General features: G+C 41.1%; 2 protein-coding genes and 1 long non-coding RNA gene across 3 annotated transcripts; 2 read left to right on the top strand and 1 right to left on the bottom strand.

The window, feature by feature from the left end:
• Nucleotides 1-884: 884 nt before the first annotated feature.
• Nucleotides 885-12,622, bottom strand: bco2l (beta-carotene 15, 15-dioxygenase 2, like). Its single transcript, XM_085426936.1, has 12 exons — nt 12,579-12,622; nt 10,633-10,810; nt 10,185-10,396; nt 9,678-9,793; nt 9,477-9,579; nt 7,498-7,638; nt 4,544-4,704; nt 3,939-4,109; nt 3,306-3,443; nt 2,429-2,611; nt 2,133-2,243; nt 885-1,353 (listed from the first exon to the last, which is right to left on the bottom strand). Exons 1-12 carry the CDS (start codon nt 12,610-12,612, stop codon nt 1,237-1,239), a joined length of 1,665 nt encoding a protein of 554 aa, XP_085283062.1. The 5' UTR covers nt 12,613-12,622; the 3' UTR covers nt 885-1,236.
• Nucleotides 12,623-16,423: 3,801 nt separating this feature from the next.
• Nucleotides 16,424-19,333, top strand: ela3l (elastase 3 like). Its single transcript, XM_085426935.1, has 8 exons — nt 16,424-16,519; nt 16,718-16,806; nt 17,027-17,124; nt 17,319-17,447; nt 17,951-18,087; nt 18,458-18,603; nt 18,910-19,062; nt 19,159-19,333. The coding sequence occupies exons 1-8, from the start codon at nt 16,480-16,482 to the stop codon at nt 19,174-19,176; spliced, it is 810 nt and encodes a 269-aa protein (XP_085283061.1). The 5' UTR covers nt 16,424-16,479; the 3' UTR covers nt 19,177-19,333.
• A 2,246-nt stretch (nt 19,334-21,579) lies between these two features.
• Nucleotides 21,580-26,609, top strand: LOC146657253 (uncharacterized). The gene is made up of 3 exons (XR_014914046.1): nt 21,580-21,746; nt 21,962-22,020; nt 26,526-26,609. It is a non-coding gene; the product is annotated as an uncharacterized LOC146657253 (long non-coding RNA).
• The last annotated feature ends 1,058 nt before the right edge of the window (nt 26,610-27,667 follow it).

Here is a 27,667-nt window from a genome sequence, read left to right as displayed (position 1 = left end):
AGGCTAATTAATGTGTATCTTGGGAGACATGTACAGCATGCTTATTAAAAGACACAGCTGCAGCTGAGCAGAGGAACATGACAAAAATGTAAGTGATTTCAATTCCCTGTGTTAAATTATTTCAAACAGCAAACTATGGCTTTATCCCATCCTATCTTATTCCACTTGGTGAAATAAGAGACGCTGAAGATGAAACCTCTGCTTGTGTACCATACAGCCATAAATTATTTAAGGTTGGGACCTGCTGTTGCAAATTACCTTTGCAAAACTCTTGACTAAAAGTCGATTTTAGTCAAAGGGAAAATTTGTATAGTTCATAATATAGTTGAAACGCCACAGCTTCCAGCTGCAGAGCCTAAATTCAGTTCAAATCAGCCCATTCAAATCAATGTAAGAGGGAAAATTGCCAATGAAATAAGTATCATTAAAGTCAATTGTGGCGAGACAAGTGCCGCTATAGTAGGCCACTTCACACAATGGGTAGAGTCTGTGTATGGCACTGTTCTGTTCGGCTCGTGGCTTAATAGAATGAAATAACAAGCCACTCTATGCAAAGTCCTAAATGTTAGTGTTTATGCGTATGACAACTTTGTTTGGGGTTTTGTTTTGGATGGACAACACCAAATTTCTGATGTGACCTCCGCTAGACTCTCTGGAGGCTATCGACCAGTTAGTTCCATTTGTTTTCCAGGCATTTCAGACGTTGTCCATTTCTATCACATTACTTTGACAGAAATTGAATTTCCTCTGATGCATTTTTATGTATCCTAAGTGCTGTTCTGTTCTCCCTGGGAGTATAGCGTTTCCAGTGGTATGATGATGCAAAAACACTTTAACCGAGAAAAAAAAAGGGAAACATATTTTATTTGAATGTATGCACTGAAAGGAAAGCACAATTTTAAATTCTTACAAGAGATCACGAGGACACATAGAGGACAAACTATATCAGTGTTCCGATGCCATGCTGGGCTCTCTGTCTTGTTAGCCTCCTAAGATTGCCATCTTTCTAACAGTAATGGCAGCACACGGTGGGGACATGCACTTATTCCCATCAAGGAGGCACAAACAAATGGCATGAGTGTGCAGTTTTTCCAAGCTCTTACTTCTTTCTGTCTTTTACAGTTCAGGAGTTTTACAGGGAACGACATCGACAGAGATTTTCTATTTTGTGGATAAAGTGGCTGGTTGCTGGTTCAATTTCAGCAATTTGCCACAGAGTTGTAGAGAGTGGCAAATCTAGCCCATCTCGTTAAACACACCATGGGTCCCATATGGGATATTGACAGGGACCTCCGCTCTGCCCAGCTCAGAGAAGGTCTTGGCATCCAGAACAAGCAGGAAAGTACTTTTCTCCTGGAAACAGATACAGAGGAGGAAGATTATGTTATTGGAAGGGGGAAAAAAAGGTCACAGATCTCCCTTCTTGCTATAATGATACTGAGAGCACCAAAGCATTTGTCTTCTCCCATGCATAGTAAAAACACATGTCTGCTCAGGTTGCAATAAGAGTATAACAAATCTGTTTGTTATTATGTATATTTTTTCCTCTATAAATTTCATTGTATACACCCAATTTCTGTTTATATTCTTCATTAGTTTTTTATATGTGTGTGTTTTCTTTTCAAATTCAGTTTAGATCCAGTTAGTTTCCACAATGGGTTTTTCAATTTAGCTTTTATTGTTTAAAAGTGTTTAGTGTAGTATTGCCACAGGCAAGATTAAAGAAACTCAGAGTAAGCATTACAATAAGAAACACTCTGTGAAGGTAAATGACTCACAGTTATATAGACGTCACGTCACCGTGTGGACTCAGGTAGCACATTTTGGTATTATTTTGACTACTTTTGGCCCTTCTGGATAAGTTTATGGCACAGTCAAATGTTGTGTGGGCCACGCGTTTCTTAAAATATTGTAAAGCACATGGCATCTAGCCCCACACTGACCCTGGTTGGATCAGTCAGACTAGCCTAGAAGAAAATACTAATGGCCATATCCGGGCCACATACATTTTCACAGTTGTCTGCTCATTTTTATTGTGTTGACAAACTAACTTTAGCCTTTTTTGTCTGTAACAGTGATGCACAAATACCATAAAAGGTGAATATCTCTCTCAGATAAATGGTTTCAATTACTTCTCTGGGCGTGATGATGACAGACAAGACAACTCCATCATCTTCCTCAGTAGCTTTAGGCGAAGCAACAAAGACAGGCTCAGACGGGTACAAGCCGGGATAACGCCACGCCTAGACAGGAGAAGATCACATAAACATACCCCTTACTCTCAACTTTTTCATGTTAGAAAACCAACTCACACAACCTACTGCTGCCCTCGCTATGATAAAGAAACAGAAGTAGAAATAGCTTTGATGTGGTAATACCCGGCTCAGTTAACAATGAGGTTTCTCTAAGTGTACCCTTTGACTGATACCTTAAGCTCCTTGGTGTGGACATCCATCTTGAGCAGGGAGTCACTGAAAACGTGTCCAAAGCCACAGGAGTAGAAGTAGCGGTAAGGCCTGCCATTGAACTGGTGATAATTGATCTGAGGGAACTCAAGGCCACCGAACTGCAGCAGCTCATCATTGTGAAGCTCCTCGTGGGTCATGTAAACCTGCAGGATGAGGGTTTTGCTCAAATCAGTGAAAGACTTTAGCCAAAAATTGAGACATAGTGACAGACATGAGTTCCTTGGTCCTGCAAATCAGTACAGCATTGTTCTCTCTGACAGGGAAATTAATGGATTCCCGCAAAAGGGCCAGAGCATCCATTAGTTAACAATAAATGAATTTCTCTTCATTTTACTTTAGAAATAAATGTAATGTCACGTGCAACGAGCAAGCAATATTTTTCTCAGTTTTCTTCTATCTTTTTTTTTCTGTGACTCTGGTCGCATGAGCACTTTAACAGATGTTTTTCAGTTGCTGCATGCACTCTCACAACAACAATGGAGGACAGTGTCATACAGGTAGTCATGACAACTAAAAGATCACATTTTTCTTTCAGCTTTATTCCGCTGTAAGAAAGCGTTGGAGAGCGAGTATGTGTGAGGATACATAAGCCGTTAAACTCTAATTATTCACCTGAATAGTGGACACATCGTTTTTATCTGCTGTAACTCATGAAATTACTCTCTTGCAGAAAGTAACTTTCATCACGCTGGATAATTGATGAGAATGTGTGGGAGTAAATTGGTTGTATTCATCATGATTATAGGCCTCCATCTTCACCTGTTCCCAGTACAACCAGTAATGTACTGTTAAAAATATTACTACTATAGGCAGGAAATTCATGCTATTGACTCCTACCTCTCCAGGTTTTGTCATCCTCGCCGTGGCTTTGCAGTTATGCAAAGTGATAAGATTTTCATCTGCAGGAGTTTGTTCATCCACGGACAGAGGCAGGGCATATCTTCTTGGAAGGTTTCTGCACAATGAGTTATAAAACTGCCAAAAGAAATCAGAGGGATATGAAAAAAACAGACTCCCAACTATCTGTGTTTGAATAAAAGGTGCGATGCAACCTCAAGAACAATCACAGCCAAACAGATACAAAGTGCTGTCACAAAACCATGTTCCTATGTTTTGATGAAAGTAATACACTCCACCACATTTGAAATCACAGATATTTCCAAAGTCTATTTCTTTGGAAACTGACAAATAAGAAGAAGAGGAAGAAAAAAAAGAAGAAAACATCAGAGGCAATTGAACAGTCTATGCCCAAGAAACAGACAAATCCTCCACAAATCCTCGCTGATTCATATTTTAGGTTTCAGGGTGGATGAGGGTAATGTTATGAATGCAAAACAAAATACTAGCTGAACAATGATGGATACAAAAACACCATTATGTGGAAGTCACTCGTGTTGTTGTTTTGGTAAAAGCCAGCATTTCAATCTGAGCTGTTCACTGATAACAAACTAACAAACTCAAGGCATTTACCTCGTCTATTTCCTCTCCTGAATTTCTTCGGAGGTTCTCCAGCGTGAACTCCCCAATGAGCTCGCCATCGTCCCCACAGCACATGTCCATAACCAAGAACTCACTGTCCTCAAAAGCGTTGATTTGATGGAGCGTAAACATGGGTCCTGTATAGTACTTCACTTCACTCTTCTGTCAGACCAGAAACATCAACCAGTGAGGACTCAGATTCGTACAATATCAAGAAAACAAGACAAAGTTAAAAAAAAAAAAAAGACAAACGAGGTGATGTGCTGTTTTTTCACAATTGAAGACAAGCTCCCTGCTTGGCACGAATGTTATTGAGTTGCACCTTATCATTTTGAAAGTTTGTTATTATATGCTTAATGGGTATGCTGTGTAATGAGATGAAAAAATTGAGAGCAACAACACACGAGGAAAGGCTACACCATCAGAGTGTAGTTTCATCAAAATAAATATGAAAAAAATGTAATAGTGCATGAAGAGATCAGCTTACAGCTTTCCTTTTTTTTCCTGTTCCGACTCCTCGGCAGCTGGTTGTGATTGTGTGTTTCCTGTTTTACCCTAGATTGTATACAGTAAATAAGCGTTATAATATATGTCACCTTTCCGGTGTGTCTGTTGACCAGATGGAAGATTGTTGCATGCTGAGGCTCCCAGGTCATGACTTTGCTAAAGCTCTTCCCCTGTATTTTGTACAGCATGAACTTCAGCAGATCTATCTTGATTGGCTGCTCGACAAACACAATATAGTTCTCCGACATGACTAGAGAGGGAGGCACACACAGTAAGAAGTGGCTGCATTAAAAGACACATAAAAGATATACCTTGGTGTCATGTGCATGGTTTAACAATGAATTCTACTGTTGTTGCAGGTGTAGTGTAACTAATCAGTGCTGTTTTGGGGAAACTAAGACTAAAACTCTCACGTTATTTCAGCAGTTATTTACAGACTGGTGACAAATTACAGGAAAAACTAGCAAAAATCATATTGGTAACTTGAATGCTCCCTGGCATGGGTTCTACCACTGCTGTGGTGCTCTACTGGAGTGACAGGATACAATTCTTTTAAAAGCACCACCACCGCAACCATTTTGTCAAAAATCATGGACAAAATAGCATTCACATAATTTTAATATGTTCCTTGAAGAGACTATTGCCATATAGATGGAAGTGTTTATTCACAGGATAAAGGTAAAGTGCCCTAAAAACAACTTGTTTTAGATTTGAAGCTACCTTTCACTCTAAGAAGACAAGTGGACCCACACCATGCTGGGAAACACGGTATAACAGAGCCACCAGATTTCTATCAATAGGTATTAAAGGGTTCTGTTTTCCCTTTAGTTTATCAACCATCAGCATGTACCTGCATGTAACCGGAACATTAGGTTCAAGTCTAGCACCAAGACATTTGCTTTTGCACATAAAAACTAAACATAAGCATCCAGCAACTCTACCAAGAGATGTGGCGCGCAACCTGGATTGCTGAACAATGTTCCCACACTTGTGGGACTTCTTGGTGTCTGAAAGTCTGCCAGCACATGGGTGGGCTGCCAGTAATATAGACATAGATATAATCAGGGAACTGAAGCAATGTAAAAGCCAAGTGGGGCAAGACTGGGTTAGAGCAACCAAAGAATGAGGCTTTCATTAGCTAGTGTCAGCTTAAGTTTAATTAACAGTAGCTTATTTATGAACTGTTTGCTTCAGCTGATTGTTAACATCTAATCATGGTCTGTGTAGTCATATTAACCCAATTCGTTTTCACACAGTCATTAGCCTGCTAAACCTTCCTCCACAACAATAACCTTCATATTGCATGCAAAGCTTTTTATGATATTGACTTTACTCACATCCAGTGTTTGTTTATGAGAGGAATTTGTTCTCCCCGCAGATCCTACCCCTCATCACAATTTTCACCAAATATGGTTTTCCATAAATGGTCAACAGTATTCTTATAGATCTTTTACAGATATCTGCACTCACAGCCCCATAGTTAGGTTGGCCTGTTCAACTGCTTGTTAACTTATCAGCCAATCATAAGGCAGCAAAACATTCAGTAGTTCAAATCAGAATTAGGAAGAAAGGTGATTTAAGTGACTTTGAATGTGACATGGTCATTGACGGGCTGGCCTGTTTTTATCAGAAACTTCTCATCTTCTGGGACTTTCCCACACAAGCATCCAAATAGTGGCGATTTTCTGGGGAAAATGTCAGAGGTCAGTGGAGAATGACCAGACTGCTTCCAACTCATAAGAAAGCACCAGTAACTAAGATAACCACTTATAAGCCCTGTTACTGATCAAGGGTTCCTTGTAGAACTAGTATATAAATGTGCAACAAGTGATTTATCAGAAATCTAATTAAGCTTCTGTCAGCTAAGAACAGCATGATGAGGCTACAATTGGCACAGGGTTACCGAAATTGGACAAAAGTCTCAATTTCTGCTGCAACATTTGGACCGTAGGGTCAGAGTTGAGCGCAACAGCATGACCGCATAGGTCCAGCTTGTCTGCATGAATGATTCAGGCTGATGTCAGTGCTGTGGAATATTTTCATCACACATATTGGAGCCCTTAGTACCAACTGAGCATCGTTCAAATATGCCTGTCTGACATATTATTGCGGACCAAATGTACCCATCTTCTGATGGGTGCTTTCACAAATTTCTGTCATCTCTCAACCTGGTTTCTTCAATATCGTAATGAGTTCACTGTCCTCAAATGAAACCCACTGTCACCAGATGTCAATCCAGTAGAGCCCCTTTAGGATGTGGAGGAATGGGAGATTCACATCATGGATGTGCAGCTGACAAATCTGCAGCAACTGTATGATGCTGCCATGTCAATATGTAGCAAAACCTCTAAGTAATGTTTCCAGTATGGAGGCATGGGACACACGACACAGGAGGTCTAGTTTTCCACTCCAACTTTATTCACCTCCAGACATTAACTCAGCATATCGCGTCCAAACACAACAGAACCCCACCTCCAGGCTTGGGTCTGAGTGGAGCCTTCTAGTGGGTCACCACACCAGCACCTTGTTGAATCTATGCAATGAAGAATTCAGACAGTTCTGGTGGCAAAGAGGGTCCAGCCTGGCGCTAGTTAGTTGTAAGTAAGACACCGGTGAGTGTGTAGACAAGCAGAAGCTGAATAACATTTGGACAACAAACAATGAAACATTAACATGCAAATTATAGCTGTCTTGTTAGCAGTCCTGTCAGATTTAAGCCGTGGAAAAAACTACAGTAAATACTTCGCTGAAAAAAAGTGTGAAACTTGGAGGTAGAATTAAAAAGAGGAGAGATATAGAGAGCTGAAAGGAAAGACAAAGGAACTGTGAATGACAAAAAGGAGGGCGAGACTGGAATTAAAATCAGTGATTAATAAGAGCATTAAAAAGTTTCACTGAAGTAGATTCACCCAGCCAGTGCTGGAAAAAAAGCAAAAACTCTCCCAGAATTCATTAATTTCACTTCAGTTTACATCCAGCATGCAGACAACTTTAAAAAGTGCGGAGTGGGGGACTCTTTATTATGCTGTAGTGTGTTTCTCACCAAAGCTGTGGAAATAGGAAGGCTTCCTGGGATCAGCTGCAGGGATGGAGCAGATCACGTTGGCTCCACTCAGGTCGGCTGAGTCCTCCATTGCTGCCTTCTCCTCAGGAGGAGGCACACGGATGATGTTGTAGAAAAATCCTAAAGAATGTCCAAAATCACCTTGTGTTATTAGGCTGACTTTATTTCAAAGCGTAAACCCACAAAGATACATAGAGACAAACCTGAGGACAGAACTTTAAAGATCTTGAGGTTTATCTTTAGCCGGCATACAGACAATTTACAAGCAAGGAGCACTCCAAACACCACCCCTATTTCATCTATCATCTTCATCATCAAAAAACCAGCAACAAAAAATATTGATATTAAAGATGACAGATGAACTGGAGTCAACAAGCCTGAAGTCCTCTTTGAGGATCAGTGGCAGTTCATGGCAGATTCATAGAGTGCAAGAGTATAACTGGCAGGCTTCGGAAGACCAGCAACCCTTGATTAAGTGATCTGGAAGGGGAAGCAGATGTGGTTGTTCCAATCAGCAAAGAAATACCAAAATACTAATTCCAGCGAAAGTGATGACTTGACAAAAATGGACAAATTGGGCAGGCTGAACGGTGGGTCAGTACGAAGCCTGAAAGGTGAAGCGCACTGAGATTTAGAAAACTGGAGAGACTTCTGAGCAATTAGTGCAGTAACTTTAACAAACCACTGCCTTTACTTAATATTATGACAGTGTAACTCTCCTTAACTGAGAAAGTAAGCACAGTGGTGAAGGTCTGTTGCACAGAGACGGTGGCCTGGATCGAATGGATTGACGTGCATGTGCCAGGTGGTTGTGCGGATATTCTGAACTGAGTGTGATGAAGATGAAGAGGACATCAAAAGTTAATTGGAGACAGTGAGCGCTTGAAAGAGGCTTTTGACGCTGAGGTAATGATGCAGATAATGATGATGCAGGTCAGATAAACTTTACAGTACTCATTTTAACTAACAAGAGCAGACCGGCATGGAAAAAGAAGAAACATGTCGAAAACTGGAAAAAGCAGGCTGAAAATGGAAATGAGAAGATGTTCTGAATGTAGCGTGGTTAGACAAAGCATAAAGGTGGGAGCTGCTTTGACCTGTCATCATTATATTAAATACAGTTGTCAGAATGAGTGAGAATGGATTTCTTTCCAGCCATGCCCTCATAGAAGGACTGCATTACTATTGAGTAGATTGCATAAAGTCGAGCTGAGGCTGATTTTGACTGAAGGTAAAAGGCTGTTTAGCATAGAACCACCTTCTGCCATAACACCCAGCAAAACCAGCAAAAGTAGCAGCTTCTGTGTGGAGTCGAATGTTGCTGTTTGTGGGACAGTTGATCCCAAAAAGAAAATGCTATTTAATGCTGACATGGGGGGATTGCCAGAGTCACACAAGCTGTCAAGGTTGATTGTAACAAGAAGCAAGGGTGGGGGATGATGCAAGTGAAAAATGAATGAGTGGCCCCGAGGAACTATGCATGTGTTGAAATCAAAGTGACTCCCTAAAGGGCAGCGGTTGATGTTTGCTGCAGGAAGGGGTAAGAGGAAAATATTTGGAGGGGGCGACTGAAGCGATTGAGTACTTTGATGGCAGGAACCCTGAAACCAGATGGTGCAAAGTATTGCTTTGGAGAACTCAGAAGATGAAAGTTGGAGAGAAAATGGACCCGATATGGCATTTTATGGTTGTCAATAGGGCTTTACAAGGCTTTGTAAAGTTGTCACCAGAGATTATCCTATTAATACCTGGTATATAACACCCACAGGGAGCTTACAAACAGGAGATTATTGTGGGACCACTGTTGGAAGCAAATAAACGTGTGCGTGTGTGTGTGGCAAGTAGGAGGATATAGATGCATTACAGGAATGCGGCTTTTGGGGTGTGAACATCATATAAATTCCAATCATAGCTCAACATAGTAAACTACTGAGAAGGAAAGAGCAAAGACAGGTTACCACTTCTGCTGTATGAGTTGCCCATGTTGTACGTGGAACCATCGCGGTCGTAGTGTGGATGGGCTGAAGCTGAGTTGACAGCGATATACTGACTCCAGTCCACCTTATTAAAAAAAATAACATACACACCATTCTGGTCATTGACCTCGCTATAGAAAAGCTGGAAGATGCAGTCAAAAGACACATTTCTCACTGACTCACTTTCTCTTTTGTCTCCAGGCTTTGTGGATTTACTCTCCCCATGTACTTGGTTTCTGTACTCACGTAATAGTCCCCCTTGTACTTGACAAAGTTCACATTGGCATTATCTGTTGGCTCTGGGAGACAAAACATATCAAATGCAGCTCTTTAGCAGAGCACTTTATGCCATCCTTTTGATCCCCATTCCCTTACAGCATACACACGACGAGATCCAAACTCACAAATATTGACTTGTGTTCTTTTTACCTCAATAAAAAACATAATGTAATGTCCCAGCTTTCATTTGTCTGCAAAAGCCTTTTGCTGTGGAGTCAAGAACCTGGGCGCTGAAGAAAGAATATCCATATATACTTTTCTTCTCACATATGTTTTTGTTTGATTTTTACTTTGTGCTGGTAACCTGATGTAGTAAATGGTGTAACACTGTATTTGGCAGCGCTAGTGCTACAACACTGCAGAAGCAGAGTACACACGGGAAAATGCAATATGTAAAGAAGACGCACGTACTCGGAGTCTGAAAGCGTGACAAGAAGCGTGCAAAGATGTTCTTGCAGGGATCAGGCATGGCTAATGTCCCAAACTCTGAAACCACGATGCGGTTCTTCTCTGAGTTTTCGACAAATGAGTCACTCCTAAGGAAGCGGCTGCTGTAAGTGACATTGCCCTCACGGATGTGGAACCTGTGCATCATGGCCATGCCATCAAACCAGTGGGTGTATCTGAGAGCGAAAAAGAGAATTAATTTCCCGGCAGGATATTCATGTAAGACTAGGTAGAGGGAATGTTGTGAGAATTATGAGACACAAGAGAGTGGAAAAAAAGGATTATTTGAGGAATCGGTGCCTTATTCAACAAACACTGAGGGAAAACTATCTTTTCTATCTACAGTACAGGGATGTGTTTACAATCTACCATGATAATACATGTATTTTTTTTCATAGTGTTCCTTAAATACCTGTCTGTTCCAAATTCAAATTTCCCAGGGCCATTTCTCAGAAAGCTCCCATTGATCCAAGGTGGAATTGTTCCCTCTATGGTTGTAGGGATGGGGTCGGGGGTTTCCTCTGCAGAACGGACCAGAGGCGCCAAGCACTCGAGTCCACTGGCCTGTGGACATCTCTGCCTACTGGATACTGAGGGAGGAGAGAAGAAGCACTGAAAGGCTGGTAAAGCACATTATAGTATACACTGTGTTCTATATTACTGGTCGTATGCACATAGGGGTTCACTGGTGGGTAACATGTTGCTGCACACTTGCATTTCTTAAATGACTCTGAAGGAGAAAGTGAGGTTAGATCCTTTCCATAAACCATGTGATGGCATTAACTGGGGGCCTTGGATGTGACTAATTAGCAAACCTTTATTTATTGTGAGATAATTGTGTAAACAACTCCATCTTGTATGTCCTTTGTTGGCTCTTCCGATGTTTGGTTATCCTCAATTCAAACATTTAAACTCTGCATGTGAAGGGAAGTGGTTTTGTGAAACATTCATTATCTCTGATAGGAGACGGTTTGTGCTTTAACAGCTCCTGCTAGTATGAAAACACGGCTCTCCGGGGTCATGCACTACAAATGACACCTGCACTGCCTGTCTTATCTGTTATTCAATAACCCATTCCTGTTCGCTACCTAATATCTCTCCTCATAATGGGAACTGTAAAATATATATGAGAGTGACGTGATTAGCAAAAGCAAAACACTCAGGGTTCAGCACGGGGCGCCATGCTGAGCTTAGCGTACAATATCGCAGTTTTCCTGACCACGTTATTGCGACAAATCAGCAGAGCGAGAATTTCGCTCATTGCTGTCACACGAATACAACAGGCAATAAAAATGGGAATGTGTGATGGGAGATATAACCACAGTAGGCTTTAACAATCTCTTACTATGTTGATTTGGGTGGGTTTCGAATGTGATTACAGCAGCATTGCAAATGACGCCTAAATGTGTGTCTGTCATTTTTAGGAGGCTATTTTCTGAGCTTCCTACTGTTACATTCAAAATTAAGTTTCTTGAAAACAAAACAGCAGCACTGGCAAGCCCAGAACTGTTGTTGATAATAGCTTCAGGTATTACTTTTTCTTTTTTTTAAATATATATTTCTTTTTCTTTTTTGGGGGGGATAAATGCAACAGTAGCTTATTTGCAACAGCTATTTCTTTAATTAATTGTTTCCCTTCTAGCACCAACAGTACAGTCAGGATACAAATGAATGACCTCGTTAGAATTTGCTGCTATAATCCTGCACATCTTTTTAATTTATGTTCTTTTCTTTTTTTTTGTCACTGTGTAGGGGCCTGTCAGCCGCTCTTGGAGTTAACAGCTGAGAATGACTAAAAGCTGTTAATGAGACATTGTGCATATTCTTTACCAGCTCTGCTTCAGCAGTCCTTGGAGCAGGAACAATACAAAATGCCAGCACGTCTTTTTGTAACTTGCAGCTCTGATTTCGAAATGCAACATTATGACTAGCAGGCCTAACTACATTAACTGAATGCACACCTATATTTTGTGTGGAACCGTATGGAAAGGCTTTTTTTTTTAACATTTGATGCTATCAAACTGCCTCTCTTTTGTAAAAGGCGGAGGCAACAAAGTCTAAGAGCGCCACATATCTCGACACATTTGTTTTTTTATTGTACTTGAGATTTTGATTTACTTCTGTTCTTAGTCACGGGTAACAAAAAGCAGCCTCTTGTAAGGGCTTCGAGGTTTTAGTGTTTATGTAGAAAACAGGCTGGAGTGATCTCAATTCACCAGTTACTAAACGCAGAGCTATTACATATTTTATAATGCAATAAAATATATCAGGAAAAGAACGGGTTCAGTCCCATTTCATTCTTCTTACGCATATGTGCACATCTTCTGGCTACATTATCGGAAAGAGGTTTCTACTCACAGCTGCGTGTTTGGGGCTCTGCGGTCTTGGACATGGCTTGTTGGTCTGTGTTTGAGCAGAGAAATACACAGGATTTATGCAGTGCGGGAGAAAAACCTTCAACCTTTGGACCCTTGTTAAGTAACTGAATCCACGCACTAAACAATACAGTACTAGCAGAATACAAGTCTAGTAAATCATTAACAAGTGGAGCAGGAAAAAAGCAAAACATGGCCATCTTCATAATATGTTAGCCTTGATATCTTAAGTTTAGCAAACAGACAAAAAACATTTTCACTATTTACCTACATACAATCAAATGAATGAAATGAAATGAGCTGCTCTGGGTGTGAAATCAGTCAAAAAGGATAAGCTCATGAACTGAAAAAGCCATGTAACGTTATGATCCGGTTTTTTATTAATAATGTAAATGTCTGTGCCACTGCCCACAGTGAGAGCATGTTTACTGCTTTCATCTGATCCTGTTCTGCTCTGCATAGCTTCACATAATGTGTGTTTTCCAATGCAGTCAAGGTCCCTGTGTATTTGTACTAAAATCAAATTATATAAAATGTCTGTAATTACTGTAAATGTTATTATACGTAGCAGTAGGTTACACTGCTTGTTATCTCTTTCATGTGGACTGATGAAAGTAGAGATTGCAATGAACTGGTGCTGACTGCAAAAGTATGTGTATAAACAAAGGTGATGAGGAATATTTTTAGTGTAATTCCAGTGGTAGCTGCATGTACGATGTTCCACTCTTGCTCTAAAAAGACTCAGTGGCACAAAAAATTAATTACTCCGAACTAACGTGCAGATACGAGTGCAAAAGATGTTTTGGGAGATGTTTTATGCGGGAATATGCAGCATGTTTAAAATGCCATGTTTGATAGAAGCTATGCAGCAGTGAGTGTAAACTGTAGTGACATAAACATACTGGACACAAATGCAAAATTAGGTGAAGAACATATGAACGCTGTAAACAGATCTTAATAGACGGCACCAATTCCCACTACTCCTCTTCATTCTAACACTGAAAATGAGAGAGCAGGCAAGTATGTGCAAGACCTGTAAGACCAGTTTGGTCATGATGTGCTCACGAGAATTAATGAAATTAGTATTCCCCGTCCTGGGAGTATTAAAGCACAGTTAGCAATGAATTTTATACCCGCAGTAAACAAAGACACAGAAATAAAATAAACATGCAACAATCAACCCAAACGAGAAAGCAGGGAAGGGCTTCTGGTAAAATCAGCATCAAAGATAAAAGCAAATCAGCAGCAGACAGCCGACAGATTTACTTGAGCCCTCTGGCTCAAAGCACTCTGCCTATGGCAACTAAGGCAGCCACTGGAAAGTACAGCTGTGTATTTTTTTAAAGGCAGAAAGCTAAACATTTGGGACATTAGTGGGTTCAGACTGGGCTGAACTATTGCTACAAACCAAAAGACACACTCATACAGGCATACCACATACCAGTGACAGAGGTATGCAAGAGAAAATTAGTTCAAAAACCACACAGCTGGCTGCAGCCAAAAGCACACAATAATATTTATACATTACTGCAAAATGTCTCTTGTTTGTGCCACTTGACAACGGCAATGGCCAGTGCAGTGTTTACTGCCCCAGTGTGACACAAACCAACCATAAACCTCGCACTCGGTGTCATTCGGAGTTCAGCTGCACTTCTGATGGGGGGAAGCGGCCTGAACTGTATCTGTTACAAACCCCCAGGAGTGGGGTGAGGAAAGGGGGGGGGGGGGGGGGGGGGGGGGGGGGGTAGGGTTCCAGTAAATGAGGTGTTGTGCTTTCCTCAGCCATAAAAGCAGTGAGCCTCGTCTCAGCACACGACAGGCTACCTTCTACTTCGTATAAACAGGAGTTAGTGGTAGGGAGTATATTTGGGTAATCAGAGGTTTTGGGCTAAATAAATAGGCGGGTAAGAGTTTAGGTCAGGTCTATGTGTTTTCCTACAGAAACAACCCCCCCCCCCCGTTCTGTACAGCTGTATCACTTCAACATCCACCTCACTTCATTATCTTGCCACTATCAAATTAATGAATACAGGAGGTTTAATCAGAAAATGGAAGGGGAAAGGAGGCATCTGCTTTGGACACTGGCTTGTAATAAGTATAACAATGTTTTTTTTTAATCAGAAGACTGATTTTAATTAGATTTCAAATAATTATATATATAAATACATATGATAGCTGTAGAGGAGTTCTCACACACACACACACACACACACACACACTAAGGTACACTTACACTCGCGCCAACACACTCAGACATGCACGCAAACACAAGCACACATAAGCCGGGGATGTCTAAGCTTGTTTGCTGTAGTTGCCTTTCAAATGTTTTTTATTTCTTCCCATGGAGAATTTGCTTGTTTTGTAAACTCTAAATGAGCAGCTGTAACCCAACATTTAAGCAAAGTTGTTTCTGTAGGTTCAAGTGTTGTTACGAGTTGCACATGTTCATGGCAAAGGTGTTCTCAGTGGAGAACAAATATGTCTCCAAGTCTTGTCGGACCTCTTTTTCAGACCCACTTCACAGAAGTTGATTTTCTGAATGACTCACATTACAAATGCATACATAATCAAGTACAGCGCGATTTTCTGTTAATCTTCTTTCTTTCCTCTTTTTCTTTTTTTTTAAATAAATGACTATAGATCAATTTGGTGTCTAAGCAGATAAATTGTCCCATCTAGTGGTGAACCAGGAAACTAAATGATTCATGAGCAAGAAGTCCAGTCTGCCATCTGAAGTAGTGTGACATTGATTTTGATTACAGCACAGTGTTTGCTTCAGGAAGTCTCAAATGTAAGACAGGACTCCTGTAACCTTAATAATTTTTGAATCTATTTCAGGTTCTCTTATCAGAAGCATATGAACGCTTCTATTTTCTATTTCGATTCTATTTCTCAACACTTTTTTTGCTGCAAACTGGCAGCAACCGCCAAACTTTTTCTTGTGCCACATAACAGTACGTAAAAGCTACCTAGACAGATTTAGTGTGTCTGCCTGCTGAGTCACCCCAGACACTTTCATATCTCAGAAGTTGTATCTGTGTCCTCCAAGTCTCCTAATTTATTCAGGTTCTATCCATTCATTCAAGTCATCGTAACGAGGTGGGTCGGTGTTTTCATCAGTACATTTAACTTCACAACAGCTGATATACAGCATAGCTATAGCAAGACTGTTCAAACCTGAAAGATGCTGAGCTGACATATATGCTCATACATATGGCCAATGTGTCTTGTGTTTCTGACGCTGCAGAATTTGCATTAGAGCTGTTTGTGGTGTAAGAAAAGACTGTAACGCAGCCATCAATATTTTCTGCATCAATGACAACATCTGTTTCTCATAACTTTGTTGTCCTTTACCTTACTCATGCTTCTTAATTAGATTTTTTTTTTTTTGCATGTGTGTGTGTTTCAATTCTGAGAAAACAAGCTAGTGCCAGATGTCGGCTTCCCATGGTGTTATGCAAGCATTTAATTCCAGCTTTCAGGGAAAAGGTTTTAATCACAGAAAGTGTAAAGGTGAATTTCAATGCAGAATCATAATGCTACAGAGGTGAATGTACCTTCAGTATTTACAAACTTAAACACACTTTCCTTTTATGAATGAGAAAACTCTTGGCGCTCTTGTGCATACATGGTTTCTGTACATTGTACCCATTGTAATTCTACAGGAAGGCCATGAGAAATGTTCCTAAAAACACACCTGTGTGATCCGTCAGCCACACAGACAAACACTGACCCTCTTTGCCATTGGTCCATCTTCATCCCGGAGAGGTGCAGGCAAACCAATGGTAGTACGTGTTGCTGCATTCAGAGCAGGCGTTGCCTGTGGGGGAAAGTTTAAAAGAGAACGTGTGTCCTCTTGTCCCTCAGCAGAAGCATCAATCAACATGATCCCCATTGTGCTGGCCTCAGTGCTCATTGCTGGCGGTAAGAACATCTGGCATTTTCTAATTCTGTGTGTAATTGTTTCTGCCGTTTTGCAAGTAATGTAAGCGCGGATACGTGCCTGCTCATTACCACACAGGGAGCTCGCCCCCCTGCGGTCCTTTATCAAAAAGAAAAATTATGCAGTTTAAAAGTTTTTCCCGTGTCTCTAAAGCTCACTTCTATCCCCTCTTCGTCCAGCCCTTGGGTGTGGTACACCACCCATTCCGCCCCTGACTTCCCGTGTGGTCAACGGAGTCGATGCCAGGCCTCACAGCTGGCCCTGGCAGGTAGGCTAATATGTACACATCTGTCTGTGTTTTTATACTTACCGGCAAACCTCATGGGTAGAGCATCTGGCTTATTTGTTGTCATACCCAGTGGCTATTGGAAATCCTCTAATTAAAAGAGTGGCTTTTGAATTTAATCTGCACACAGTGCAGTCCATCTATTCATCAGCAACCTGCTGCTTATACTCTGTCCTTTTTGCTGTCCTTTCTTCACCTCCAGATCTCCCTGCAGTATGACAAGGACGGCGAGTGGAGGCACACTTGTGGGGGAACTCTGATTGCTGCCAACTGGGTCATGACTGCTGCTCACTGCATTAAGTATGAGCAGCAGAGGAATACAAAGACACAAAACACAAAAACACAACCACCAGTGGACAAATTAAATTCTGGTCCCCAACCCCACATTAAATCCTGTGGGAATTCAATTCAACCAATCACCGCACTATTCAGCTATTTGTACAAACTCCTCTGTCTGGTAGACTCCAGCCTTGACATTCTGCTCTCTCCCACAGTACCGCGTTGTCCTACAGGGTGTATGTGGGCAAATACAACCTGGTGGAGGAAGAGGCTGGCTCCAAGGCTATCCTGCCTGAGAAGATTATTGTCCATGAGAAATGGAACCCTATCTTTGTGGCCTTCGGGTAACACAATCACCACCTCACAATACTGAGAGCAAAGACAGTCTCCTACATATAGTACATCATCATCTCTGTAAAAGTGTATCAATATAGCGTATGGGAACAGGGCTCGAATTACATTTACTTGCTTCAATCTAAATCATATCCATGAAGAATGTCGACATTTTTATACATGTCAAAGATCTGCTGAGTAAATGAGAAAAAAAGACTGAACCATTTAAAAATATTATTATATTGGTTAATTTTCTTTAAAAAAACAAGTTGACTTTTTCATGCAATAGAGTTCAAAGATTGTAAAGATTGTAATTGAATACATTAATTATTCAGTATTTTTAGACATACAGTAATAGCAAACAGAAAGGACGCAGGAATACAGACTGTACTCTTTCCCATTATCTTATCTGCCTGTGTTTCGCTCTCTTTGCTTTTTGCTCTGGAGGATGATTTTAAATTGCCTGTCAGTACGAACCCCTCACACAGTCTCTCTCCCTCTGTCTCTCTTGCAGTAACGATATCGCCTTGATCAAACTGTCAGAGTCTGCGACTTTGAGCGACCAGGTGCAGTTGGCATGTATCCCCCCTGCTGGCACTATCTTGTCCAACCTCTACCCCTGCTACATCACTGGATGGGGAAGACTGTACAGTAAGTCGCTGTTTAAAGAAGGCCGAGCTATGTTTATGTGTCTGTTGAGGTATTTACTTTGTTTTTGGTTTTTTTCTTAGTTTGGTATCTACGGGATATTTTATTGTCCTTTAGAGCATTTAGTGCATCTGTGAGATGCATGGATTTATAACGAGCTGTGAGTAAGCATATCTAATTGGGGTAACCTCCAAAGTTCAGATGAAAATCAAATGCATGATATTTTTTGCTGGAAGTTTTAGGGAGGAGGATTATTCCTAAATTGAAAAATGTGGGTCAGACAGTGAATTTGACGCTTTAAGAAATGCTGTAAATCAGCTTTGACTGCAGGCCGGTGTATGTGGATGATGTAGGCTCTGCCTGTGTGTCTTAGCCGGAGGCCCCATAGCTGATAAGCTGCAGCAAGCTTTGATGCCTGTGGCAGACTATGCCACCTGCTCCCAATCTGACTGGTGGGGTATCGCTGTAAGGACCACCATGGTGTGTGCTGGCGGAGATGGAATTGTGGCTGGATGCAACGTAAGTTTGCACTGTGTGTGTTTGTGTACATGGGAAGAGCTGTTTTCTATCGTGTGTTGAAAACTCAAAGCAAATTTGAATGTAATGTGTTCAACTACAAATATACACAGGTAATCACATTTTTCAGAGATTTTATGTTCAAGCTGACAAGAACTGACTTTTTAAAAAAATTAAATTTCAATCATAACTATAAACAACAGTCCTGATTGCAGTTATTTTCTGCCATACCATACACTATTTTAATAAAATGCACAAAACATTAGATCTTCTCTATCTACTTCTATGTCTATTCCCTACTTTCTCCAGGGTGACTCCGGTGGCCCTCTGAACTGTCAGAACGCTGAAGGTGTCTGGGAGGTGCACGGTATTGCTAGCTTTGTGTCCGCCCTTGGCTGCAACTATGAGAAGAAACCCACTGTCTTCACCAGAGTCTCTGCCTTCAATGACTGGATTGACCAGGTAACCAGAACCACAGCTGCTTGTAAACAAACATCTCTTGTTCTAATTCTCTTTCCTCTTTTCCTATTTTAAGTAATGACTCATTCCTTCTTGCAGGTTATGATGAGCAACTAAGGAAGATGGCAATAAATAAATTTTTAAAGAAGACCTGGAGAGCTGCGTGTATTTTGTGTGTTATTTCAATACCCATCACATTAAAGCACACTCAGGTCTGACAAACTCGAATTCAAATTTCATTAAAAAAAAGAGAGAAAAATAAAAGAAAGAAACTGGGCATCTCTACAGCAAATTATTTTACCCTGTTCATAAAAGTTTGCCAGGCATGGAAACAATGTCACCCGTCGTCCAGCAGGTGTCCTCGTACACTCTTGATAGGTTAAATTGGTTCTGACAGCTTTCCAAAGCAGGATTCTGTGTATTGTTTATGCCTGGAACAAACGCAGCAAACACAAGATATTTCCCTCAAATAGCTCACTGTAGTCAAGCATGTGATTCATAAAAATAAATATGCAGTGATATTTTAAATAGCAACTTTCATATTGAGAGTAAGTGACTGATATTTGTTGTGAAGAAGAAGAAAAAAGACTATCCTGCAAGAACCTGTCCTGGTTTGATACTCTATCCTGTATTTTCAGCACAGGGGACCGCAATACTCTGCTGGGAATTTCTTCATTAAAAACAGTGCTCTGAAAATGAAGAAGGCCAGAATGAAAAAAAAAGTTAAGATTCTGTCTTTTGTTTATGCTGTGATGAGATGATAGAAGCAGTAATGAGAGAAAGATGGGGATGGATTGGGTTGGGAGGGGAAGATTCACTCTTTCTTTCTTTTCTCTCTCTCCCTCTCTCTGTCACATTGGCGAGACACACACATATGCGCACACTTATAAGCTTTGGCAGGTTAATGGAGGTAATGTGAATGCCTGTGACGCATTCATTAGACATGACACGTCCTGCAAGAGCGAGTAATAATGAAGTCGTGTGTGTGTGTGTAAAGAGCAGACAGAAGCACAGACATGAAGGCACTGTTTTGCTGCATATCCATGATTCTCAGGCTGTATTTGATCTCATCTCTGATGTAATGAATCACACATCTTTTGGGGCTTTCACATGAAGCATCAGCCTGTGATCCATTCTAATTATTTCCTCCGAGGTCCCATGTAGGCTGAGCCTACACTAATTTAGTGATCCTTAAAAATATACCTGATAAGGCAACTCTAAGGGTATACCGATTTTTTAATACAGTTTACAACTAAAACCCACAGATTACAAATATAATTGTTATTCATTATTGTAATAATCAAGATAATGTAGCGGAGGAATATCACAACATCAAATCAGCTATAGATAGTTACACATGACATGACATGAATGGACTAAAAATGTAATAGCAACTAGATGAAAGCAATAAATCTTGACTATTATTAATAAAAACTTTCAAACATGACAGGTAGCATGTGATGCTCCAGGATGAATCACATCTTTAGCACATTTGCTGCTGTATTTAATTCCATTTATCAACTAGATCTTGTAGCAGTTATTACACTGCCATCCCCTGTTCAGTACTTGAAATATAGCTTAAATGTGCAGCAGTGTATGAGCCACTGATTAAACTACTGCAGTCTGGATTTGTTCCCCTGAAAAACTTCTCTGTGCAACCGGCAGTGAGAGTGAGCGTGGGACCACAAAAGATTTCTTTGTGTCTGTCTGAACTCTGGGTCAGGATAGCTCCCTCCCATCTTTCACACACACACGCACACACACACACACACACACACACACACACACACACACGGCTTTCAGTCTTTGTGAGGACACACAGTGACATTCCCTGTTGCTCCTTACCCTTTATCCCTAACCGTCACAATTACCAAATGATCACCCGAACCCTAACATACTCGGCACTGTTGGGCCAAAATGCCCTCACTTTTTCAAAGATGTCCTTCATTCCAGAAAAGAAGGACAGACAAGTGTTTGCACACATACCGTGGATGAGAGGGAGACCGAGAGAATAGAGCAGAATCCCCCAGGGACACCCTGCTGTTGTGTTGAATACCAATGAGGAAAATGGAGTCAACGAATTTAAGGTCTGTGTGGCTTCTGCTCAGCTGCGTGCTTTTTAGTAGGTAGTTGTGACTGACTCCAGTTAACCATATACAGTAAAAAACATTAATATTAGAATATAGCTGCAGCTTTGTGTATTTCTATAAGTAAAGCATATTTTTAACAACACTCTCAGATTGTGTCAAAAGATTCTTTCAAACTGTCCTAACTTCTTTGCAAAATTCCAGCAGCTAGACCAAAGTTCTGTCCATTTAATCAAGACGAGATCTCTTTTATTGCATTGCACTGTCTTGTCACTGAATGTTTAGGCTGAACCTCTTGCACTGTGCACACACTGGATCTTCACCGTTGTGACGGGGGGAAAGCCCTTGATGGGATGTTCCAGGAGCGTTTTTATAAATAGTCTGTAGTAACAGGCTGAGGGAGGGGAGGAAAGGGGAGGGGCAGGCGGGGATGATGAGCAGCCACAATGACAGAAGCATCTCCGCTCTGTCGCCCTGCGCCTGTCAGCAGTCAGTCACTAACCGACTTGATTACAAGTCTGAAACTCCGCTAGTGACCAGGCCCACTGGTTGCTGCTGAACTACGCCCCACGGGCTCGCAGTTTGGTGACCTACTTCGGGGTAAAAGTTCCCTTTTTTTTTTAAAGAAACGTCGCGGTGAACTTGCTGAAGATTTGGAAGTCATTCCTTATAATCCGTTTTGCTCTTGGGGTGCGCACCAAGACAACAAATGCGTGGACTCGAGGCTTCCGATTGGAGTGTCAAGTAGGCTGCTGTATTAAGTGTTTTTTTTTTGTTTGTTTGTTTGTTTTTGTTGTTGTTGGGGTTTTTTTTAGGAACTTCAGTCACAGGATACGAGGGTGGGGGGTCGCTCATTCGGCTAGTCTGCAGCCAGGTGATGCATTATGCATAAGTAATCTTCTGTTTTCCATGTGGTGTCTGTTTGTTTTTGTTCGTGCCTACACTGTCCTCTTGTTTGATGTTGTAAGCATGCCATATTTTCATACATTTGCATCAGATTATTTGCATTTTGCCGCAAAAGGCCTGTATGTGACACCATTCACAGAGAACACACAACCTGGAGGCTCTATTGAACTGTTGAATTACTCTGGTTTCAGACTTAAATCTTAACTCTTTTCTGAGTCACTGAGCTCAGAGACATTGCATACTATAGTTATCTTTATATTGATTGTGCGCGTTTATGTTAAACCTAAAATATATATGTTTTCTCGAGTTCTATATTTAATTTTTTTTTAAAAATATATTAAATTAAATTAGATTTTAAAAATTCTAAATATTAAGGCTATCCGAAAAACATGTGGTCGTTTTGAATTTGATGATGCAATATGTGTTTTAAACAAGCTGGCCCACTGGATTGGTAAATATGCCTCTGGCGGAGTAGGCCATGGTCCTTTTTCCTCTTCAGCCTGGAGCGCAGAGTCCATTTAAAAAAAAAAAAAGAATTTCAAAGTTTTTATTGCCATGTTTATCAGTGTGTTGCATCACCTCTTCTGTAAGAACCAGAGAGCCTAAGACATCAATTTTGAAAGACAAATGTTTTCCCATTCTTGATTGATATTGGATACCAAATGCTTAACAGTTAGGTGCCTCATTTGACCTATATTACCTTGATAAAACCTCAGACTTTTTCAGTCTTTGACTGGTGGGGAAAAATAGGAAGGCTAATGTTACGTAAGGCCCTAAATGGCCTCCGAACAAGAAAGTAGTAGCTCTAATATTGACCAGTAACGAACCACCACACGCACACTGTAATGGGTTACACAAGATTTATTTGTTCTTTCTCCGGGTAAAACTACTGGCTGAAGACACAATTCTGGCCAGGAATCCAAGGCCCAAAGCCACCGCGGTCAGGGTTGTTAGCCTGGTTACAAACAGGGGAAAGGTGGTCACTTGGAAGAACAAGCAGCCAAAAGGCTTGCCACCCACCTTTTCAGGCCTGACTTCGTTCGAGGCTGGGTCTCCACATCACATCCTGGGAGCTGGAACTTCCCCAAAACTGGTCCAGTTTCCTTGTCAGGGGCACAGAGAGTCTCCAGTCCAGTGTTTGTTTTCCTGCCTTTCAGCACATCCACTCACATCCCAATAAGAATGAGTCCTCCCTCCAACATCCTCAGTTTATTTTAAAAGCAAAACCAGGCCAGGTTAAAAATCTTTTCCATTAAAATGTGCACACTTCATCCTGGATCTTCGAAGCTTCCCTGCTTCACCAGTGTCCTACAAAAAAAAAACAACAACAACCCCTACTTCCTGTTTCCTCTCCCCTTTATAGAGAAGGGCTCCAATCCTCCCCAATCAGCTGCTCCCTGTATTCAACTCCAAATAGCTGGCAGCTGGACTAGAGTAGAATCTCCACTCCCACATGGGTGTGGCCCACACCTCACATCAAACACAAAAAACACCAAAGCATGCAATTAATACAAAACAAAATCTAAAGAAATGCCAACCCAAAAGCTTAGTGGGGATTCTCTCCATCCTTTTCCACCATGCTATACTCTGTAACACTAGCTTAGCACCAAGACTCTTGGGCAGTAGAGCTCATCCCCTGCTGTACAACATGCAGAATGTGGTTTGGGACTGTCTCGCTGAAATAAGCAATGCTTTCCCAAGAAAGCTTGAATGGCAAAATGTGCTGCTCCAAAAGCTGTGTATTTAAAAGTGAATGGGGCTTACAGATGGCCAAGTTACCCAAACCATGTGCACTAATGCAGCCTCATCGTCTCACAATCTCTGGCTTATGAGCTGTATGATGAAAGTAAGCTGAGTGATTCAGCCTGGAGCTCAATGTGTATTTTTTTCAAGAATTCTAAAGTTTTGATTGGCCGACCAGAGGACAGTTTTCCACTTTGCCTCAGTCAATCCAAAATGAGCTCGCACCTAGAGAAGTCAGCTAAATTTTAACCTAGTTTATATTGTTTTTTCTTTTCATGTGTCAAAGTTTCAACTTTCACGTGAGGATGCAGCAACAATTTGTGTTGTTTAGAAGTGTTTCTAAAGCCTACTGATGGCTCTTTGCATTGCAGTGTCATTTAAGGACCCGAAGGTCACAGCCTGTCAATACTTTCAGATGTATTTCTTTTATTTTTGAATGCCTTTGCTTTCTTCCAGCATTGCTATTAAAATGTATTCATCTTTTTAATGAGAACAAATTACCCTTGTATTTAGTAAGACGTGGACCACAATTACCTTCTCTGGGAAGTATGAGTTATGAAAATGTGTTATATTAGTGATAATGAATAACAACATGACTCCTCTTGTTATATGCACCAGTGATTGTCTGAAATTAACATAAGCATGCAGTGCTCTGATCTAATATATTGCTTACACTCATTTGATTTTCCCCCCTCTCTAGTAGACACATGCAGACTCTTCCCCATCACATTCCACTGCTATCTAATAACCTACAAATTCCTCGCTTTGGCTCTGATTGGAAATGTAAACCCAGTAGTCACACTTAGTGTGACTGTTGTGGGAAAAAAGAAACCCTTCCTCGTAGGGCTGTTCGATATAACGATATATATCGGGTGACGATATAAAAACGTCTATTGTTTCATTTTATGCTATCGTTTGTTTCATGGTGTCACAAAATAAACTGTTTACAGCAATATTTTTTTTCATCGTTTTTATGGTCACTGTAGTGGCTATATTAATTTCTTAAAGTTCTCTCTTTCTCTTATATTTAATATAACCACACTACAGACAGACAAGCGCCTGTTTTTATGCGTTGTGTTTAGCAACAACTAGGTAACACCATCGCGTGTCCGCTTGTTTATGTTCCACATAAACCTTTCACAATAAAGCTCAAGATCCTGTTGAGACTTTTCAAAATAAACTGAATCACGTGAAAGAGTAGATTGTTTACGGATGAGAAGTAAAAAAAGAGCCGCCAGGTGCTAAAAAAATAAACCTTAGACTCAAACGTTAGAACAGGCTTTTCCCCGCAGCACGCCGTGTATTAAATGCTCACAAAGAAAACGGCGGCTGTTACAACTTATGTCTAAAAATGTGTAGTTTCATGCATCGGTTAAAACACTCGACTCCAGGTACATGACGCGCAGCTGGAAACACTTCCCGCAAGACGAGCTGCCCGAGATTCACAGAATTTACAGAAAATGTTACATTTTTGTGATTTATATCATTATCAGACAATAGAATTCTTATATCGGGATATGAGACATATGGGACATATCGCACAGCCCTACTTCCTCGGGTTGTTTTGGAAATATCCTGAAAAACTGTGCAGGCAGTTTTATTGACAGTTGTCCCAGTTAGTCATTATGAGGATAATTTTCCCCACAGTAGCCCCACCAGCATCCTGAGAGGGACCCATCTGGTGCAAAGTGAAACCAGCTTTGTGTGTTGGAAAGAAGATCAAATATATCACTGTCATCTACTGTATCTTGTAGCTATCCATCTTTATTTGGCTTGGTCATAAAATGCCTATAAAGGGAAGGATAACTTTGAAATGAGTTCTCAACAGTAGGCTTGGACTGTTGTGGTATTGCCCTCAGTTGGGGAGAAGAGGAAATATGTGGTCTCATTAGAAATGCATTAGAGGGAAGGGAGAGAGGTATAGAAGTGGGGAGATGAGCTCAAGTTTTTATCTGTTAAACTCTGAGAGGGAAAATATTCACACCCTCCATCTCATGCTTGAACTGGCTTCTCTTTCCCCCCCTTTCACTCTGTCAGTCTCTCTCTCTCTCACACACACACCAGTACACCTCAGTGACCCATTTAATATCAGCCACAAAACTGGCAACTATATTCCCACATATTCCTCCTGAAAACACATCAATGCTAAAACTCATCCACAATAATTCAGCAAGAAAAAGTGCTTACCCGCACCTTCTTTATCAGCTTAATAACCTCTTTGCTCTCTGCCAGTATAAAGGAAACTGATAAAAAAAGGATGTTGTGACACACAAAGAGAGTTTCTTGTCCCGTAATGCCCTCCTGTTACACACTGATTATTCAAATTTAACAGTGGTCCTACAATGCTTTTTCTCTGCATCTGTCTGACACTTTTCCTTCACATTAGTAGCACTAAGAAATAATAATACTCCATTGTGTATCTTTATGAAAATATTCTGTAAGATCCCTTATTTAACACTGAAATAACACTTTCAACATAAAAAAAGCCTGTTTGATACATATGTAGGTTGTTCCATATATAACACCTGCAGGAATGAAGCACCTTGGCCTACAGTCTAAGTTGTCAGAGGAAATAATCTGTACTGAGCTGACCTCGTTCATGGAAGCAGCATGCTCATATGATAGGCAGGTTAACTGCAGCCAAGTGTGTCGCAGCTTGAGTGTGTACTGGCAAAAGTGCATGAAATATGGATTGACCGTGTTCATGTTATGCATTTCCTTTCTTTTCAGGGATAATCTGTGGAGCTGGGGTATCTAACAGACCTCAGGCTGACCACCAGGATCTTGGAGACCACTGTCCCACCTACCATGGAGCATGAACTGAGAAATGGCCTGTCTATATGGAGCATCGTGGCCATTGTTTGCAACTCTGTGGTAGGCTTTCTCATCGTCATCCTGTTTGTCATCCTCTACAAGGCCTGCAAAGTACCTTCACACCAAGAGAAAGTGCCTGCTTTTGCAGCAAAGCTGGAGCAGAAGAAGGATGAACAGAAGTATATGCTGACTGCAGCCTAATCGAGACCCATAGGTATGAACTCTAATGGAGCTGGACATCATATATGCATGCCGTTACATTCCGTCTGTATCTCCTTTTGTGTTACATAAATCACTGTTTACATCTCTGCATCTTGACTGTGCCAGTGAGTGAAGCTCAGAGTAAGCTAACCGCATTAAGAGTTGTGGCAAGACCAACAACAACAAGCGGGCCCAATCCTCTTATCTCTGCTGTGCATCGCGGGGACTGTCCATCTGTCAGTCAGTTTGGTTTTGCTCGGCACAGATTCACCATGATCTCCTCCTCTGCTCTGTTCCTTTTCAACCCTCCATCTGAAGCCACAGAGCGGATGTGGAGGACGAACAGCAAAGTTAACTGGGAGAGAGGAACTGAGGTGACAACGTTGGTCGAGAGGCACGAAGACATAAAATCACATTTTTAGTAGTAAAGAGAAAAAGCAACAGCAGCTGGGATATTTTTTTCCCCATAGCTGCACACTAATGATGCCAGCAACAGAGCGGCAGAAACACGACAGGTAGACACTAAAAACCCAAACGAGGCAGAAAGAAGAAAGGTGTAGCTGGAGGATGTGTGTCAGTCAAGACAGACAGAGATAAAGTTTGGTTTATATTTGGTGGGGATTGATGAAGTGCAAGGGAAGGATAGGAAAGGGGATCCTTTGATGTGTTGTTGACAGAAAAGAAAGCTCGAGGGCCCTGTTTGATAGTCTCCCTGTTTGACACACAAGTCTCTGCTTCCACTGATCCAACTCCCACGGGATTAAATGTAACAGTAAAATGCGTTACTCGTGTCCTGGTGTGCCTCGCTTTCATTCTGTGGGTTTCTCCAAAATGTTTATAAGCAGCCATCATCGGAA

This window comes from Rhamphochromis longiceps, linkage group LG12, assembly GCF_057381845.1.
Source record: "Rhamphochromis longiceps isolate RC_006_pf linkage group LG12, R_longiceps_female_GT1.1, whole genome shotgun sequence".
Lineage (NCBI taxonomy): Eukaryota > Metazoa > Chordata > Actinopteri > Cichliformes > Cichlidae > Rhamphochromis > Rhamphochromis longiceps.
This window is presented reverse-complemented; position numbering and strand designations above follow the sequence as displayed.

Coding starts and splice junctions, on each gene's coding strand:
- bco2l (XM_085426936.1), bottom strand. CDS start 12,612: ATGTCCAAGACCGCAGAGCCCCAAACACGCAGCT. Junction 10,397..10,632: donor TTTGAATTTGGAACAGACAG/GTATTTAAGGAA, acceptor TTTCGCTCTCAG/ATACACCCACTGGTTTGATG. Junction 2,244..2,428: donor TCCACACCAAGGAGCTTAAG/GTATCAGTCAAA, acceptor TCTCCTGTCTAG/GCGTGGCGTTATCCCGGCTT.
- ela3l (XM_085426935.1), top strand. CDS start 16,480: ATGATCCCCATTGTGCTGGCCTCAGTGCTCATTGCTGGCG. Junction 16,807..17,026: donor CTCACAGCTGGCCCTGGCAG/GTAGGCTAATAT, acceptor CTTCACCTCCAG/ATCTCCCTGCAGTATGACAA. Junction 17,125..17,318: donor ACTGCTGCTCACTGCATTAA/GTATGAGCAGCA, acceptor TCTCTCCCACAG/TACCGCGTTGTCCTACAGGG.